This window comes from Pagrus pagrus (assembly GCF_965226575.1).
Source record: "Pagrus pagrus genome assembly, contig: HAP1_SCAFFOLD_33, whole genome shotgun sequence".
NCBI lineage: Eukaryota > Metazoa > Chordata > Actinopteri > Spariformes > Sparidae > Pagrus > Pagrus pagrus.
The window spans coordinates 243,923-259,611 of NW_028175430.1; the positions used below are offsets into that span (position 1 = coordinate 243,923).

General features: G+C 41.8%; 1 protein-coding gene across 3 annotated transcripts; it reads right to left on the reverse strand.

The window, feature by feature from the left end:
• Window positions 1–154: 154 nt before the first annotated feature.
• On the reverse strand, window positions 155–5,955 carry LOC311253692 (uncharacterized protein). 3 transcript variants are annotated; one of them, XR_014621816.1, is made up of 8 exons: window positions 5,893–5,955; window positions 4,813–5,024; window positions 3,777–4,450; window positions 2,543–2,799; window positions 2,346–2,437; window positions 2,142–2,252; window positions 1,060–1,336; window positions 155–810 (listed from the first exon to the last, which is right to left on the reverse strand). XR_014621816.1 is itself a non-coding variant. In XM_084384189.1 (8 exons), exons 2-8 carry the CDS (start codon window positions 4,840–4,842, stop codon window positions 574–576), a joined length of 1,467 nt encoding a protein of 488 aa, XP_084240315.1. In that variant the 5' UTR covers window positions 4,843–5,024; window positions 5,893–5,955; the 3' UTR covers window positions 155–573. The 3 variants fall into 3 exon arrangements, 2 of the variants coding, with proteins under 2 accessions (XP_084240315.1, XP_084240316.1); XM_084384189.1 differs by having other exon boundaries at window positions 2,543–2,588; XM_084384190.1 differs by lacking the exon at window positions 5,893–5,955 and adding an exon at window positions 5,445–5,540 and having other exon boundaries at window positions 2,543–2,588.
• Between the last annotated feature and the right edge of the window lie 9,734 nt (window positions 5,956–15,689).

A 15,689-nucleotide genomic window follows, 5' to 3' on the forward strand; every position in this document is an offset into this window, starting at 1 on the left:
ATTGTGAATATTAACTGAAGTGTTTTACTTGAGTATGTCTACAGTATTATGCTGTAAAATGGAACTAATGTGCTGTTTTCCACTGAAAAAAACCCCCAGCATTTCACTGAAGAGCCCAACACAATACAGATGCACATTATACAGCATGAAAGTGTTCAAATTCACATAGCTTTATTTTAAATTCTTCATTACCAAGATATCAAACATGACATACTGAGTTTGGTAGATGTGTAATGCAGTGCGAGATAACTGTCTAATGGTATTTAAGACGCCAGTTTAAAATATCTGCATACACTAGATTTAAAAGTTTGGCCAATAAAATTGTGGGAGGTTACATTTGGTTGTTTAAAACAAGTAACAGCAGAATAAAACTGGATCTCTTTTTACCATGACAGACTGAGTTGTTTATATACTGCATAGTAAAACCTATATATCCTAAACAATCTCCACAATAGTTCTGCACAAATACCTATTCATGCAAGCAATTACAATTTCATTTGTCTAAGAATCAGAAACAATTTTTTTGAAATCACAGAAACTGTTGAACATCTATTCTATATTGCAGACTGCATGTTATCCTGCAAAGTTTGAGTGAAATGTTACATAGTCAAGCGCAGCCTTGTAAATGTCTCTTCCATTGTCCTGGGAGGGAGTGATAGGATTGATGGCTGCCCTCAGTCCAGCCATAGCCTGTGGCCCCAGAGGGCACTGGATGGGTGGTAGAACTACTCCACCAGCAGCAGCAGCAGCAGCAGGAGCATCTTCTCTCAAACTGTCAGGGTTGAAGTCCAACAAGTGATCTTGCAAATCCTATAAATGGCAAGTAATTTTGTTATAACACTTGCCTTTTGTATACTTAACACATTTGATCTTCAAAGAATTCATTTTAATTTGTTGAGAGTACGAAAATACTGAATATACATTGTCGTTAAAACATTTTTTGACTTCTGATTTGATCTATTTTTGCATTATTTGTCACAATTGTTTCAGATCTTAAAATATGAGACAATGGGTAAACCTGATTAAACATAGCTTGGATTCAACATTTTTGAGGTCTACCTCTAGATTCTCTGGAGCAGCCACAGGATACTGGAGAAATCCAATGGTCCAAAGTTGATTGGGAGTCAGGTTTTGTTCCGTACGCAGAGGATGGTTATCCCACCCAGCTGTAAAAGTGTCTAGGTCCATTTGGAGGCGTGGTACAAATATGTACTGGGCACAGAATAACTGCAGGCTGTTGGAGGGATCAAGCAGGCACTCCTCTTCAAGACCATGAAGTAGCTCATAATATACCCTTGTTACTGCCATCCACACGTCACGCCATAAGCGCTCCACTCTTAAGGAACAAAAATACAAAAAGTGCACCGTATTAATATTAGAATCACAGCCAGGGACACTCAAAATGTAGGTCAGACTTGGTTTCTCCTCTCTGCCTGCTTGGTGAACTGACTGACGCAACTGTCTTGATATGGATGCACTGCTATCCATTTCCTAGGTAACCCAAGGTTGAGATCATCTATATTTTGTTTCATTACAGATAGACTCTCTGTAGAAAGTGTTGCATGTATTGTAACATAATAGATTGCTTCTCTATTTTTCTCTGCAAAACGTTGAATGGGTTGCCAAATATACCCGGGCTGGCCATCCATATACCTGGGTGGCCCGCCCAAGTAAAGTCTATATGTGGGAAACATTGACTTAAGTTAACTTAGGTAAGCATGGTGTCTTGATTTGAACAAAAATCCAAGACTCTTCACGCATGTATAAAGTGGTGAACAATAACCTAATTTGGACACAGTGCATCTCTGTAGGCCTACGAAGGATAAATGCTTCCTGTGAGGATGTATCCTTCAGATTTGGTTTGGTACTGCAGTGTTCACTCTGTATTACTGTTGCAAGTCTCCCCGGCTGGCCGTCAATAAGAATTGACTTGCTCCCAAGAATTTCTATGACAGAAATCATTTTTACATAAATCATTTTTGGTGAAGACTGTTTACAGCGAGTCTGTGGATTATCCAAATTTACTAGGACAGAGATGTTGGTGTTACGGTCTTTGCAATGCAATTCTTTAATGCTTTAGGCATCAAAAAACAAATCATTGGGTTAGGGTTACTTAAAAGAAACACAACTTTGATATTTACCTTTGATTATGCACACTTTTCCCAGATATGTAGCTTGCTCTGCCACAGCCACGAATAGTGAACATGCATTGAGCAATGCCGACATTTTCAACCCCTTGGTCTCCTCTAACTCTAAATTATGACATAAGAAACAGAGATAAAGTCAAATGTTTTCAGTCAATGAATTTTGACAAAAAGACAATCATGCTCTTGCTGTTTTCTTACCTTAATGGAAAGCCAAACTTTTCAACTGAGCTCATGAAGAAGCCAAGTGCTGTTGATGCCTTGTTATTATTCGCAGAACCCAGGTACATTATCTAGAGTATAGTGACAAAATACTTGCGTGAATGTGCCACACTAAATAGAATATGGTAATACTAGGCTCAGCCGCATTGCTTTTTGAAAAAGTGTCAAATGTTTACCTTTCGTGAATAACCATCAATTCCAGCGAAGATAACAATACCATATCTGAAAGGAAAAATAAATTATCAGAAAGTGTATCAACTCTTAAAATTATAATAGCTCTACATACACAAATCATTAAGTGGGTCAATTCAGATTTTCATACAAGGTATTTCCCAGGTTTTCAAGTTTCATGTTAACTTACCATGAACCCATGTAACATTTAGAATCTTTTCCCTACAGAATTGCATGTTTCTTTTCTCACTGTGCAGTTATACTGTCAAAAAAAAGTTATCTTCATGATTCTGCTTTAACCAAATTACAATAAAAAAAATTAGGGTATTCAAAAAGGTTTAATCAGCAAAGATGGGCAGCATCCTCCGGTATATTTTCCACAATATTAAATGGATGGTTTACTAGGGGGGTATACAAGACATCTACCATCACTTTATTAAATAATTTCTTAATTAATTAATTTCACACTGTCCAAAGAGGACTACACATTCACTGGAGACAACTGCAAAGACCTTAAAGAAAAACTGTCAGTATTCAAGATGATGTTCTTGAGATGGTCTCATAGAGTGAAGTCCAATTATTTGTAAAAGCTGCACTTTAGATGGGACATCCCCCTATAATATGATGAAATGAAACTAGCCTCAGTGTGTAAATGACTGTTTTTTCCCTCCTTTATTTCATGTAACAGTTAAACCAATGTTGTACACATAACCATGTTTCATTATGTGTGGCACAGTAGACTTTTTCCTGACTGTATGACATCCTCATCCTGTTTTTTTATGGTAAACTACTGCATTTACTGCCTAACGCTGAATTAAAGAACCTTAAAGAACCATGCTAAAATGATCAAGGCTTCTTCAGGAATGTTCTTAATTTACAGCATGCATGCTGATCCACACAGTGTGGAATGGACTAAGAGTCACTAAGCAACAATCATTAAATAGCTACCCATTCACATGTTGAAATTTTATAGAATGGGGGCACAAACTAACTGTATGTGCAGCTTAATTAATAAACTGTATTACAAAAGTTTGTTTTGTTGTAATACAGCTCCAGCAATCTATAGCCTATGTTGTAATAGCATACAAAATCTACCAGCATCCTTCAAACATGAATAGAACTTATTTGTAAAAGCTCAAGCAAGACTCCCTCTGCAAACAATTTCAACATTTATACATATAAATATATGAACATATTATAACAATATTCTTGTAAAACATAACAAACACACACACACACCTGATAAGTTTGTGGTTTGTGTCCACGTGGACCAGTGAGTGGGGACCCTTGACAGAATATGTTCTTCTAGCAACACAGCCTAAACGTGCCATTCTCTCCAAGATCCCTGCAGAATCCACCCTGTGCATGGATGCTGAAACCTGCTCCCATCTGACTCGGTGTCCCATCGCTTGCAGTTCGCCCTTCATCATTCTATAGCCTATGTGCGGCATCCTCAATTTAACTGAGCGCACAAGATTGTCCAGCTCCATATCTGTGATATTGCTGTATGATCCCGTAACTGATAGTCCATACTCACGCATCCGCCGATATACTGTCCTTTTGCAGACACCCAGGAGCTTAGCTACACAGGGGATGGACAACTGCATGTCGATAAGGTTTTGGAGACATTCTTTAGAAATTGCAAGTTTTGGCTGTCCCCTACCACCCCCCAGAACCTCTACATAGGTGGCAGCTGGATAACTCTCCTCTTGTAAACGAAGAAGTCTTAATAAGTCAGATAAAGCACGAACAACATCTTGAGGCAGCTCTACTACATTGGCAAAAGAGCGTAGAAGTCCCACTTCATGACTTAAAACAAAGTGCAAATAATCCAAATCCACAGGCTGACGTCGCAGAACTTCCTGAAGCCTTCTCAGCATTCTCTCCATGAACTGCCTCACAATCGAAGGTTCCTGTAATTAATATTAAAAAAAAAAAACACTAATGTGATGACACATTTATCAGAGCTCAAGTTGCCATGACAAGCTACTCTACCTTAGATCTGCCATACAGCTATAGAAATGTTGAATTGGCGCACATTTAATTAAATATTAATTACGTTTAAATCAAATAATTTAATGTTAGAAACCCCCCTTTCCACATATGAGCAAATGCAAAACTTTAATTTTGATTTCAAATTAGCTAAGCAGAACTCAGTGCAATTCATGAAATAACAAAAGATGTTATTTAAAGAAACTTGTCATTTCCTTGGATCGTCAGCGCAAAAAGCCAAATATATAAAAGTTAATAGGTAAACATATTTTGATTAACTTACCGTCATCTGTTGGGGTCGCGAATCTGCCATCTCTCTCAACTTCAACAACACCTCCCTTGAACTGAAGTAATATTCCGGGTTTGTGCTTGTCGATTCTGTTGCTCATGTGACTGCACTGGATTCTGCTGTGCTGGGGTGTGATGCTGCTGAATATTTTGCGTTAGCACGTTTATGAGGCCTTGTGCAGCAGCAATAACACTGGCCTCTAACTCCTAAAGAAAAAGAAAAGAGACATCACAGGGCTGGAGAATTAACGCTAACTATCATTAACCACAGATTAGCTAGCCAACACCTAATAACTTAGCATTGGTTTCAGTGGACCGCTGCCAAACCAGCACAACAGCCGTTTAAAGTTAACTTTCACTCGGCCAGGGTCTTTGTGAAAAACACAACGGCAAAACATCACAGGGCTGGAGACTTAACATTAGCTACCATTTACTCAGGGTCCACATTTAACTTTCTGGCTCATCTGTCAGTGGCAGGTAAACTGAGAAAAGCAGAGCTGGTAGTCACAGCTCAGTAAGTTAGCTGCTCAGACTCTCCATGACCGCGCTGGAAACAGAGTCCGCTGGAACATTTTTATCGTCACCAGAAGCAAATTCGCGGCCCTTGTAAGAGTTATTGTGGCATACCTGCGTTGAAGCTGAGCTAGCGGCTCAAAGATGAGACTCTGTATGGTGTGTGTGTGCGTGTGCTGGGGATGTCAGTAGCTTAACTACACAGCCGAAGCCCTGCTGTTTATCATGTCAATGTTAACGTCCCAGGCTATGTTACTGTTAGCCGCCGTTGTGATGTATTATTACTTGGCAGCAACAAGTATTTACCGCCAGGCCGGTGACACATGACATTAATTTATTTTTCTGCCAAAACCGACTTTTAGCCGTGTTCGGCGCTTGGCGGGTGTTTATTTTTGATCCTGCATTAACCACAGGTTAAGTTAGCCAACACGGCTAATGTTAGAAACTTACATGTTCCAGCGGACCTCTACAAAAACAACATAACGGCCGATAAAAGCTAACCAAACAGGCCAGGTTGCATGTGAATAAACATGTAAATAGCAGAGAAAAAAAACAGACTTACTTGCGGTTTGGAAGTTCCCGGTGGACTGGACATTTTAGCAATGCCACCATGCCACAGGCTTCGGGCTGATGGCGGGTTGCGCACTTCTTCAGGATGCCGATATGCAAATTATATGCAAACCACGCTCTACTTGCCCCTCCCCTCAGACCCCTCCCTCTCGACGCCAAAACAGTGACAGAAAGTTGAAACTGAAAATCAGTGACACTGAAAAAATACTGACATTGTAAAAAAATCTGTCACTGAAAAAAAAGTGACATGAAGAAAAAATCTCAAGATTGTCATTGAAAAATACAAAAAATCCCAATAAAATAAAATAATAAGATTTTCAGATTTTAATTATTTTAATTAGTTTCCTTTTTCAGTGCCAATACTTGTTTCAATGCCAATACAACTGTTTTCAATACAAATGTTTCAATGCCAATGTTTCCTTTTTCAGTACTGGTTTTGTTTTCAATGCCAATTTTTTTTTTGGATGCCAAATTTTAAAGTCACCGTTCTGGCTCCATAGTAGAGGAGAGAGTCGTGGGTACTACAGTGAGCCACCTCACCCAGGGTTCTGTAGCCATACCTGCGCTCCGACAGAGGAACCAGGCGATTAAAACGGGTAGGAAACATTTGTGCACAACTGGACACAACCTGTTCAAACTCCTCCCCTCTGGTAAGCGCTGTGAGCTCTGTACGAGGAACCCAGTGGTAGAACGAGTACTGAAAATCTGTGTTAAAGTATGAATACAGTTACATTACTAAAATATTAAAACTAAAACTCAATTTCAACTTCTGGTCTTAAAATCAGAATCAGAATGAGAAAGAAGTTTATTGCCAAGTAGGTTTTCACATACAAGGAATTTGTTTTGGTCTCGAAGCTATGTGTGCCAAACAATAAACAATAAATAGACAACATGATAACGAGACAGACAGAACCATAAGTGATAACAAAGTGAAAGAGATATGGTGTCAGTGGGGGTCAAGCAAGAGGTAAGAGTCATTTTCAGTGTCAGTGTCAGTGGGGGACCGGGCATTGTTTTGTGAGGCCAACTGCAGTCTGCAGCCAACTGCAAAAAAAATCATACTTAAGTAAAAATACTAAGCATTCTTCTCAAACGCTACTCAGTATGAGTTGCCTTTTTAGCGGTTGATGTTTCACACATTATCTATAGCATGCACGCTGTTCAGCCCAGTGGTCATGGTCACCTCTCCAAACCTGTGCCTGCAGCAGAATTTTTGTTTGTCCACATATGAGGGTTTTCATTGGCCCAACACTTCCCACAGGCCATGACTGTGATTAATAGTTAGATCAGTCACAGTGTCAATAACCCTCTAACACCAAAACAACCATTTCTAGACTATATTTTTGTAGTTTGAAGTCACTGTTTTTAATATGCTTCACACCTGTTACCATTATCCTTTCAGTGTGTCATTGTCAGGCTTAATGAATCTCTCATCCCTAGTGTAGTACTAATGGTTCATTTGTGTTCTGCCAAGAAGAAAGCAACGAACTAGACTTTTTTGTAAATTTTCTTCAAGCTTTTCTGCAAGCTCTGTTTTTTTCTGTCCCCCTCACTCTCTCTCATTTCTCTCATCTTCCTCCTCCTACTTTCACCAGGTCTCTCTGCTGAACCATTCACCCTTCAGCAACTAATCGTTCCTGACCTGTTCAACAATGGTTATCTGTGTTATGGAGAGTTTTTGACAATAAAAAATGACTACACCCTCTAATGTTTGTTACGTATTTACCCTGTCCAATTAGCCTAAAATACTCATAGAAACACATTTCATATACTAGTAATGTACTAGTATGTCTATCTAACTGAATCTTCACTCTCAAGCAAATGTTTGAATTAACAGTAATATGTGGTGTAAACAATACATATGTGGATTGTCATTTCAGACTATCTGAAGGTGGATCATAGAAAATACCCCAATACATTAATTTCCAACAGTTGTTTGATACAATGATTCAGACTGAATTTTTTATACGAAGTAATGTATTGTTGTGTTCTCCTAGTAAAGGAAGCCTGTCAGGAAGTATTGTTTAGTTGGTTGGCTCAAAGTTTCTGCTATCGATTAGTCAGACTGGCTACGGTGGCTGGACTTACAGTAGCCATGTTAGCTAAGGCTATCGCTTTCATTAGCTTTAAGTAGTGTATTGGCCCAAATTTAGACATATTACTTTGCTATCATATTGCAAGAATCCCACGCGTAATTACTGTCTATATGCCTACATCCCACCAACATAACATCCAAAAGAAACACATAGCCTACGTTCCTTTATTTACGGCAATGTGTTAAGTTAGCATTGTTAAAAAAGACTACAACAATGTATACATTTATGGCAGCACTTGTCGTAAAACCAGCCCAGTGGCACTACATTTGCATATCCATCAGGGGACGGTACCCATCCAGCAGTCTCTCAGAAGCATAACGCTCTCTAGCAGCACACACCGTCATGTGTCGGCGGAATATCAGCGGCATAACAGCGGCACACCACTCCTAGGAACGGTATAAGAGTCTGGGGATCGGTATAAGCCACTGAGCAGCAATCGACATAAATTTGGCCACCTCTACGAGGAACGGCATAAGGCTCTAGGCATCGGTATAAGCCGCTGAGCAGCAATCGACATAAATTTGGCCACCTCTCCGAGGAACGGCATAAGGCTAGGCATCGGTATAAGCCGCTGAGCAGCAATCGGCATAACTTTGGCCACCTCTCCGAGGAACGGCATAAGACTCTAGGCATCGGTATAACGCAAAAGTTTTGCGTCGACAAATTTTTATTGTTGACATAATCGATTACGTCGACTAATCGTTGCAGCCCTAGCCAACACAGGTTTGTACAATCACGAGGGCCAGAGGACGTGGTTTCAAAGAAATATACTTTAACAAAATGGCTTAAAATGACTAAAGGAGGGTTGCAGGCTTAGCTGACCCAAGGGGGAATATGCAGATAGAGCCACCACACTGGCAAAAGAAAAAATGGTGAGCTGGGGCTCACCATGGCGGCAGGGAACTCAAAAAGGGACAAAATCCAAACTATAAACCAACAGTGCACTGCAACCAAAAGACTGTGTCAAACACCACCACCAGGGGAGGACTGCCACTCGCTTGGGCCTCAGCACCTGTTGTAAAACAAGAAAAACACAAAATTAACACAAGGCACAGTGTGGGGACCTCTGGGGGAATCTACGGTTTAAAAAGCAAGAAAAGGAAACCAAATACACAATTAATCAATTAATTAATACCAAAGAAACCCAAAGAAAATATCAGAACAAAATAGAAATATTTTATATATCACAAAAAAAAAGGAAATAACAAATTCAGTTTATAACTAAGGAATTTAAGAAAATTAACACCACAATATAAACCAACTTAGGTTTGGATCAAATATTAAACAAAGAAAGAAAATAATATTTTAACCCAAAATCAGCTTAATGCAATAAAGACAATCTAAACTATTAGCAAACAAATAATAAACTAAGTGCAACCTAAATTAAATCCACAAAACAATCTTTGATATTTAAATTAATAAAGGAAAATAATGTGTTAAATCAAGAGAAGACAGGTGAGCCAACTCTGCTGGACTCGGACTGGATTTCGTGGTGTGGGTACAATAATGGCGTGACGCCTTCAAACTGGGCCTGAGGCTGTAACCACATACAGTGACCTGAGACAGTATGACACATCTCAGTCCACCTGGAGCCGAGCCAGGACAGCAGCAACCCTTATCATGGTGGCCGATGACTGGAACGCACCAGGACGCCAAATGGATAGATGCAGAACTAGGAGAACGGGGGACCGCTGGTTACGGCAGCCTCGCTGCACAGCAAAAGAGAATGTGTCACAACTAGGGCAATAAGTGAAAAACTGCAGCAGCAGACAAATACGAGCAGCATACCTCTGAGCTCTACTGCACCCAACCTGCTCGCGCCCGCCGGCTCACTGTCGCTCCCAGCACTGCAGCGGGAGGATGAAGCCCCAGAGCCAAATAAATTTGCGATGAAACAGCAGATAATAAAGGGTACCTACCTTAATAACACGACGGGGAGACACGGACATGCACGCCGACCAACACGCCAGACTCACCGCACAGCAGAAGCAGATCGGGAGAGCGGCGACCAACACACCTGGTTTTAATCACCCGCAGCGCTGCCCCACATTAACCTGCACAGGCTGGCACAGCGCCATGCAGTGACCAGGGGAGAGATGGCTCACCCGGCCACATCACCCTGTTGCCGAACATGAGGGAGATGATGGACGAAATGCGCTCGGACATCCTCAGTAAGTTTGATACCACCATCTCGGCAGCAGTTAAGAGAGATCGTGGCGGCTTTGGAGCCCTTTAAGAACAGACTTGCTTTATATGGCGAATCGATCACGGACCTCGAGCGCTCAGACAATGCTCACGACATGGAGCTATCCGACCAACCGCCACTGTTGACTCCCTGTCAAAGAAATGCGAGGACCTGGAGGGTCTTTCAAGATGGAATAATGTTCGTTTAGTTGGCCTGCCTGAGGGCACAGAAGGTCCTCGTCCTACCGAGTTTGCTGCCCAGCTCCTACAAGACATACTTGGTCTTGATAACAAACCTATGCTGGACCGGGCCCATCGCACTCTACGCTTTACATCACAGCACTCCTGACACTATTTAGCATGTTAACTTGCTATTGGGCTGCTACTGTTACTAGTCCTGAGGACTACACTTGCCATTCATCCTGGATGTCATGTTTTCTTAATGTGTTCAGTGAACTACAGTTCTGATATGACACCAATTTTTTTATTTATTTATTTATTTATTTTTCTTGTTTACTCCTGCCAGTCTTGATTTTCTTCAACAAGGCTCATGGTGACCACTAGGGCTGGGCTATGTGGACCAAAAGTCATATCCCGATATATTTAGGCTGAATATCGATATACAATATATATCCTGATATTTTTTCCGCAAAGTGAGAGCAAGTTTTAGCAAGTAGTTTTATTGAAACCGGCTATTTCAGTAAACAGTTGCAAAATCAAATGAAAAAATAATAAACGGGTTTCTTCACCTGGTTCATGAATAAATGCTCAGCTGTTCAAATACCAATAAAATGTAAACATACTGTATAACAACAGGAGTACCTTTTTTGAAATCAAAGCTCCGTAAGGTGCACATTTAAATAAAAAAATATCTTAAATGAAAATAGCCTATAAAAAAAACAGGCCAATCTTTTTCTGAAATAAATATATTTATATGAGTAAAGTACAATATCAAATTTTTTTTAGTTTGACAACTATAAAAGGCTTATTAAAATCAAATTACAGATTTTCTTCTCTCTAACAAATCCACAGATGCAAATAACGAACATTACAAAAGAACAAAATATGACAAACACTAGTAAGGGCAGCATTTACACTCACCGGCCACTTTATTAGGTACACCTTGCTAGTACCGGGCCTTCAGAACTGCTTTAATCCTACGTGGCATAGATTCAACAAGGTACTGGAAACATTCCTCAGAGAGTTTGGTCCATATTGACATGATAGCATCACGCAGTTGCTGCAGATTTGTCGGCTGCATATCCATGATGCGACTCTCCTGTTCCACCACATCCCAAAGGTGCTCTATTGGATTGAGATCTGGTGACTGTGGAGGCCATTTGAGTACAGTGAACTCATTGTCATGTTCAAGAAACCAGTCTGAGATGATTCGCGCTTTATGACATGGCGCGTTATCCTGCTGGAAGTAGCCATCAGAAGATGGGTACACTGTGGTCATAAAGGGATGGACATGGTCAGCAACAATACTCAGGCTGTGGCATTGACACGATGCTCAATTGGTACTAATGGGCCAAAGTGTGCCAAGAAAATATCCCCCACACCACTACACCACCACCACCAGCCTGAACCGTTGATACAAGGCAGGATGGATCCATGCTGTCATGTTGTTGACGCCAAATTCTGACCCTACCATCCGAATGTCGCAGCAGAAATCGAGACTCATCAGACCAGGCAACGTTTTTCCAATCTTCTATTGTCCAATTTTGGTGAGCCTGTGCGAATTGTAACCTCAGTTTCCTGTTCTTAGCTGACAGGAGTGGCACCCGGTGTGGTCTTCTGCTGCTGTAGCCCATCCGCCTCAAGGTTCGACGTGTTGTGCGTTCAGAGATGCTCTTCTGCATACCTCGGTTGTAACGAGTGGTTATTTGAGTTACTGTTGCCTTTCTATCAGCTCGAACCAGTCTGGCCATTCTCCTCTGACCTCTGGCATCAACAAGGCATTTGCGCCCACAGAACTGCCGCTCACTGGATATTTTCTCTTTTTCGGACCATTCTCTGTAAACCCTAGAGATGGTTGTGCGTGAAAATCCCAGTAGATCAGCAGTTTCTGAAATACTCAGACCAGCCCGTCTGGCACCAACAACCATGCCACGTTCAAAGTCACTTAAATCACCTTTCTTCCCCATTCTGATGCTCGGTTTGAACTGCAGCAGATCGTCTTGACCATGGCCGTTTCTCAATATGCGTTCTTCTCTGTACTTCTGTTCTTGTGGACTTGAGAAACGTCATTAGCGCCGGACCAAGTACTGTTCCAATTCAAAGTTCGCATCTGGCCAAGTACGGTCGAATACCCCGGATGTGTTCTCGCCCCACCCGTTTCATCGAGGATGCATCGGTGGAGACTTGTGTGGACTTTTGGAAGTTACGCATCCCAGAATGCATTTCGTGATAGCAATGGCCGAGGAGCGGACTCACAACTGTAAGTTACAAGTTTTAAACGTTTGATTTAGGGTCACGAAATGTAAGTTTTAATTTTTTGTACGAGAATGTAATTGTTATAACAGCAAATTAGTGCTGTGGTCGATTCATTACTGCCGCACGTAGTTTTTGCTTCGACGTTTTCGGTGGTAACCACCCGCTAACAGCTATCGTACTCCGCTAGCTGCTAGCAAATTGGCCCGGGTGCTTAGCATTACTGCTACCCCGCAGATTACAGCCGTGTCCCGGCGTGACCCTCTGAAATCAGCCGCCCGCTGGTTCTGTATCGTTGTAGTGGTAAAACGTGACCGTTCACTTTGCATTTAATGGGTAAGTGTCTGAAACGAAATACTTTAGGGTTTTTGATACCGGATAAATTGGTCTGTGTGGGGTGCGAGGGTTTTATTTAAGTTTTATATTTCATTTAACATGAAGCACTTGTCGCCGACCAAAACGCGTAACGTTATCCGCTCATACTCCCTGTTGTTCCCTATTAGCTTGACTACTTAAACACATCAGAAGTGTAAAAATTTACGGTTTTGTGTATTAAATCTGTCGACCGTAATTTCATTCAAGGGACAGCTGAGGAGACCCGGGCCCTGATCAAATGGCGCTCGGAGAACAAGGCCCTTTTCACAGGGCGTAAAAACTCTGCAAAGACGGGATGGGAGTGAGTATATTATTTTCATCATAGCCTGTATATCTGGGGAAGGGTTCGACTTTGCCAGTCATAAACCATATTATGGAGGAGTATGCAATTTAATGTATTTATGTATTTTCCAAGGGACTTTGTTAGAATATGTGGCCTTCCCATCACTGCCAAACAGGCAAAAAAAAAAAAGGAACAATCTGAAGGACAAGTATAAGGTACCAATTATATCTTTGTGTTTAAAATGGTGATGGAAAGCTCTGTTGGATTTTTCAGATTTTTGAAAAAAATACTTTTTCTCATGTCATAAATTAAACCAAACAAAGACTTTCAGTGTCACAATGTAATGATTAATAACTTATTTCTAGGAGTTAAAAGACCCACCAACTGGGAAAGGGGTAGAGGCCGGGAGTGTGACCGCTGCCACCTGGCAGTGGTACAGCCTCATGGACGCTGTACTCCAGGGGCAGCATGCCATCAACCCGCCCCTGGTTGTGGCCAGTGCCATGCCAGGTGGCGTGGTCAGCAGCACCCCGGCCTCTACCTCTGCAGAGGAAGATGAAGTGAGAGAGGAAAGAGAGGAAAGCAGGACAGGACGAAAGAGGAAGAGGGAGAATGAACTGTTGGACTTTTTGAAAAGACAAGCTGAGAGAGAGGATGAGAGAGAGAGAGAGGCCTTGGTTAGGGAGGAGGAGAGGGAGAGGGCAGCAGCTGGCAGGACCGAGAGGTACCTCTCATTGTTTGAGAGGCTTGTAAATAAGTTTTAGTTGTGTGTTGTGATATTTAATTATTTTTTGTTCTGTGTTCTTGTGTTTATTAAATTTTGTTTAAAATGTGTTTGAGACAATTCATATTTAAGCGATACTGTACATATTCAATATGTGTAATTATTTACATTTATACAAAAAAGAACATTGGATAGACAACATATATACTTTTATTTACAGTTGTGTTTAAATTAGAATGAACCAAAAAAACAAAACCAATTACATTGAAAAGAAAAAATATTATTTACAGTGATTTCATTGAATTTAAATTTGGGCTAACCTGAAAAAAATACAATATAAAAAAAATACATACTACATATGTACAACATATTTACACCTATACAATCTATATTCATCTGATTTACACAATATATACATTGACATCTAACCATATGTACATATTTACACACTCCCAAGTGAACATGACTACATCTAGAGAGCGCGAGTGAATATTTACTCTCTAGATGTAATCATGTTCACCCAGACATGCAGGCAGGTCCCGAGGAGCAGAGAGCTGGGCAGCCAGACGTCCCCGGACCTCCCTCCCTGCCAGGCCCCTTTCATCCCCCTCTTCAATTCCTGGGTCAGCCTCGCCGCCGGGGACCTCCACCATCTCGTCCTCCTCTTGCTCCATCTCCTCCTCCAGGATGTCCTCAGCTACAACACATATGTTGTGGAGGATGCAGCAGGCACCAACCACCTTTGGGGCAAACACGGGCCGGATCTCAAGGGCCCTCAGGAAGATTGAGCGCCACCTTGTCTTGAGGATCCCAAAGGTGCGCTCAATTATGTTCCTTGCCCTTGAATGGTGCCTGTTGAAGCGGGCTTCAACTTGGGCTATTCAAGGTTAGAAAGAAATATTTAAATGTAAAATGTGAAAATGTATAGTGTATTTGAAACTCCCCAAATTATCTGTGTGTGCGTGTCTGTGTATGTTTTCATACTTGCTACAGGCTGGCGATACGGGGTCATGATGGCCACAGGGCGCTGCAGGCATGGGTACCCTCCATCTCCCAGTAGAAAGTATCCAGCTGGTGGATACAGGGCCTGGTGGTACAATGGTGACCTCCGGAGGACCAGTGCATCATGCACTGACCCTGGCTGACCTACATAAATGTCCAGGAAAGAGCCTTTGGCATCACACATTCCCTGGAGTATAATGGAGGGGAAGAGCTTTCTATTTATATAGCTTTTTTTTTTGTGGCTCAGCAGGAGGAACAATCTTTATATGGCACCCGTCGATGGCACCAGCAGCAGCCTGAAATGCCTCATGCACGGCAAGCAGCGCAAAGCCAGCCCCCACCTCTGCCATCTGCTCAGCCCTGGGGAAGTGGATCACTCTAGGCAGGATGGTCATCATTTCCTCCACAACCCTGTGCACAATCCTGCACACAGTGGCTTGTGGTACAGAGAAGACATTGGAGGTGACCCGGTACGACGCTCCACAGGCGAGCCAGTAGAGTGTCACCAGCACCTCCAGCTCATGGCTCCATCCATGGCTCTTCTCCCGGGGCAACATCTGGAGCAGCATGGTGATGCTGTCCCTGGAGAGCCTGAACGCCGGCTTCACTTCAGCCCCAGAAAAGAATGTGGCCAGGATAGGCACCTGGTCATTCAGCTGTGCATACATATGCACAGGGCCTTGGTCCTATAT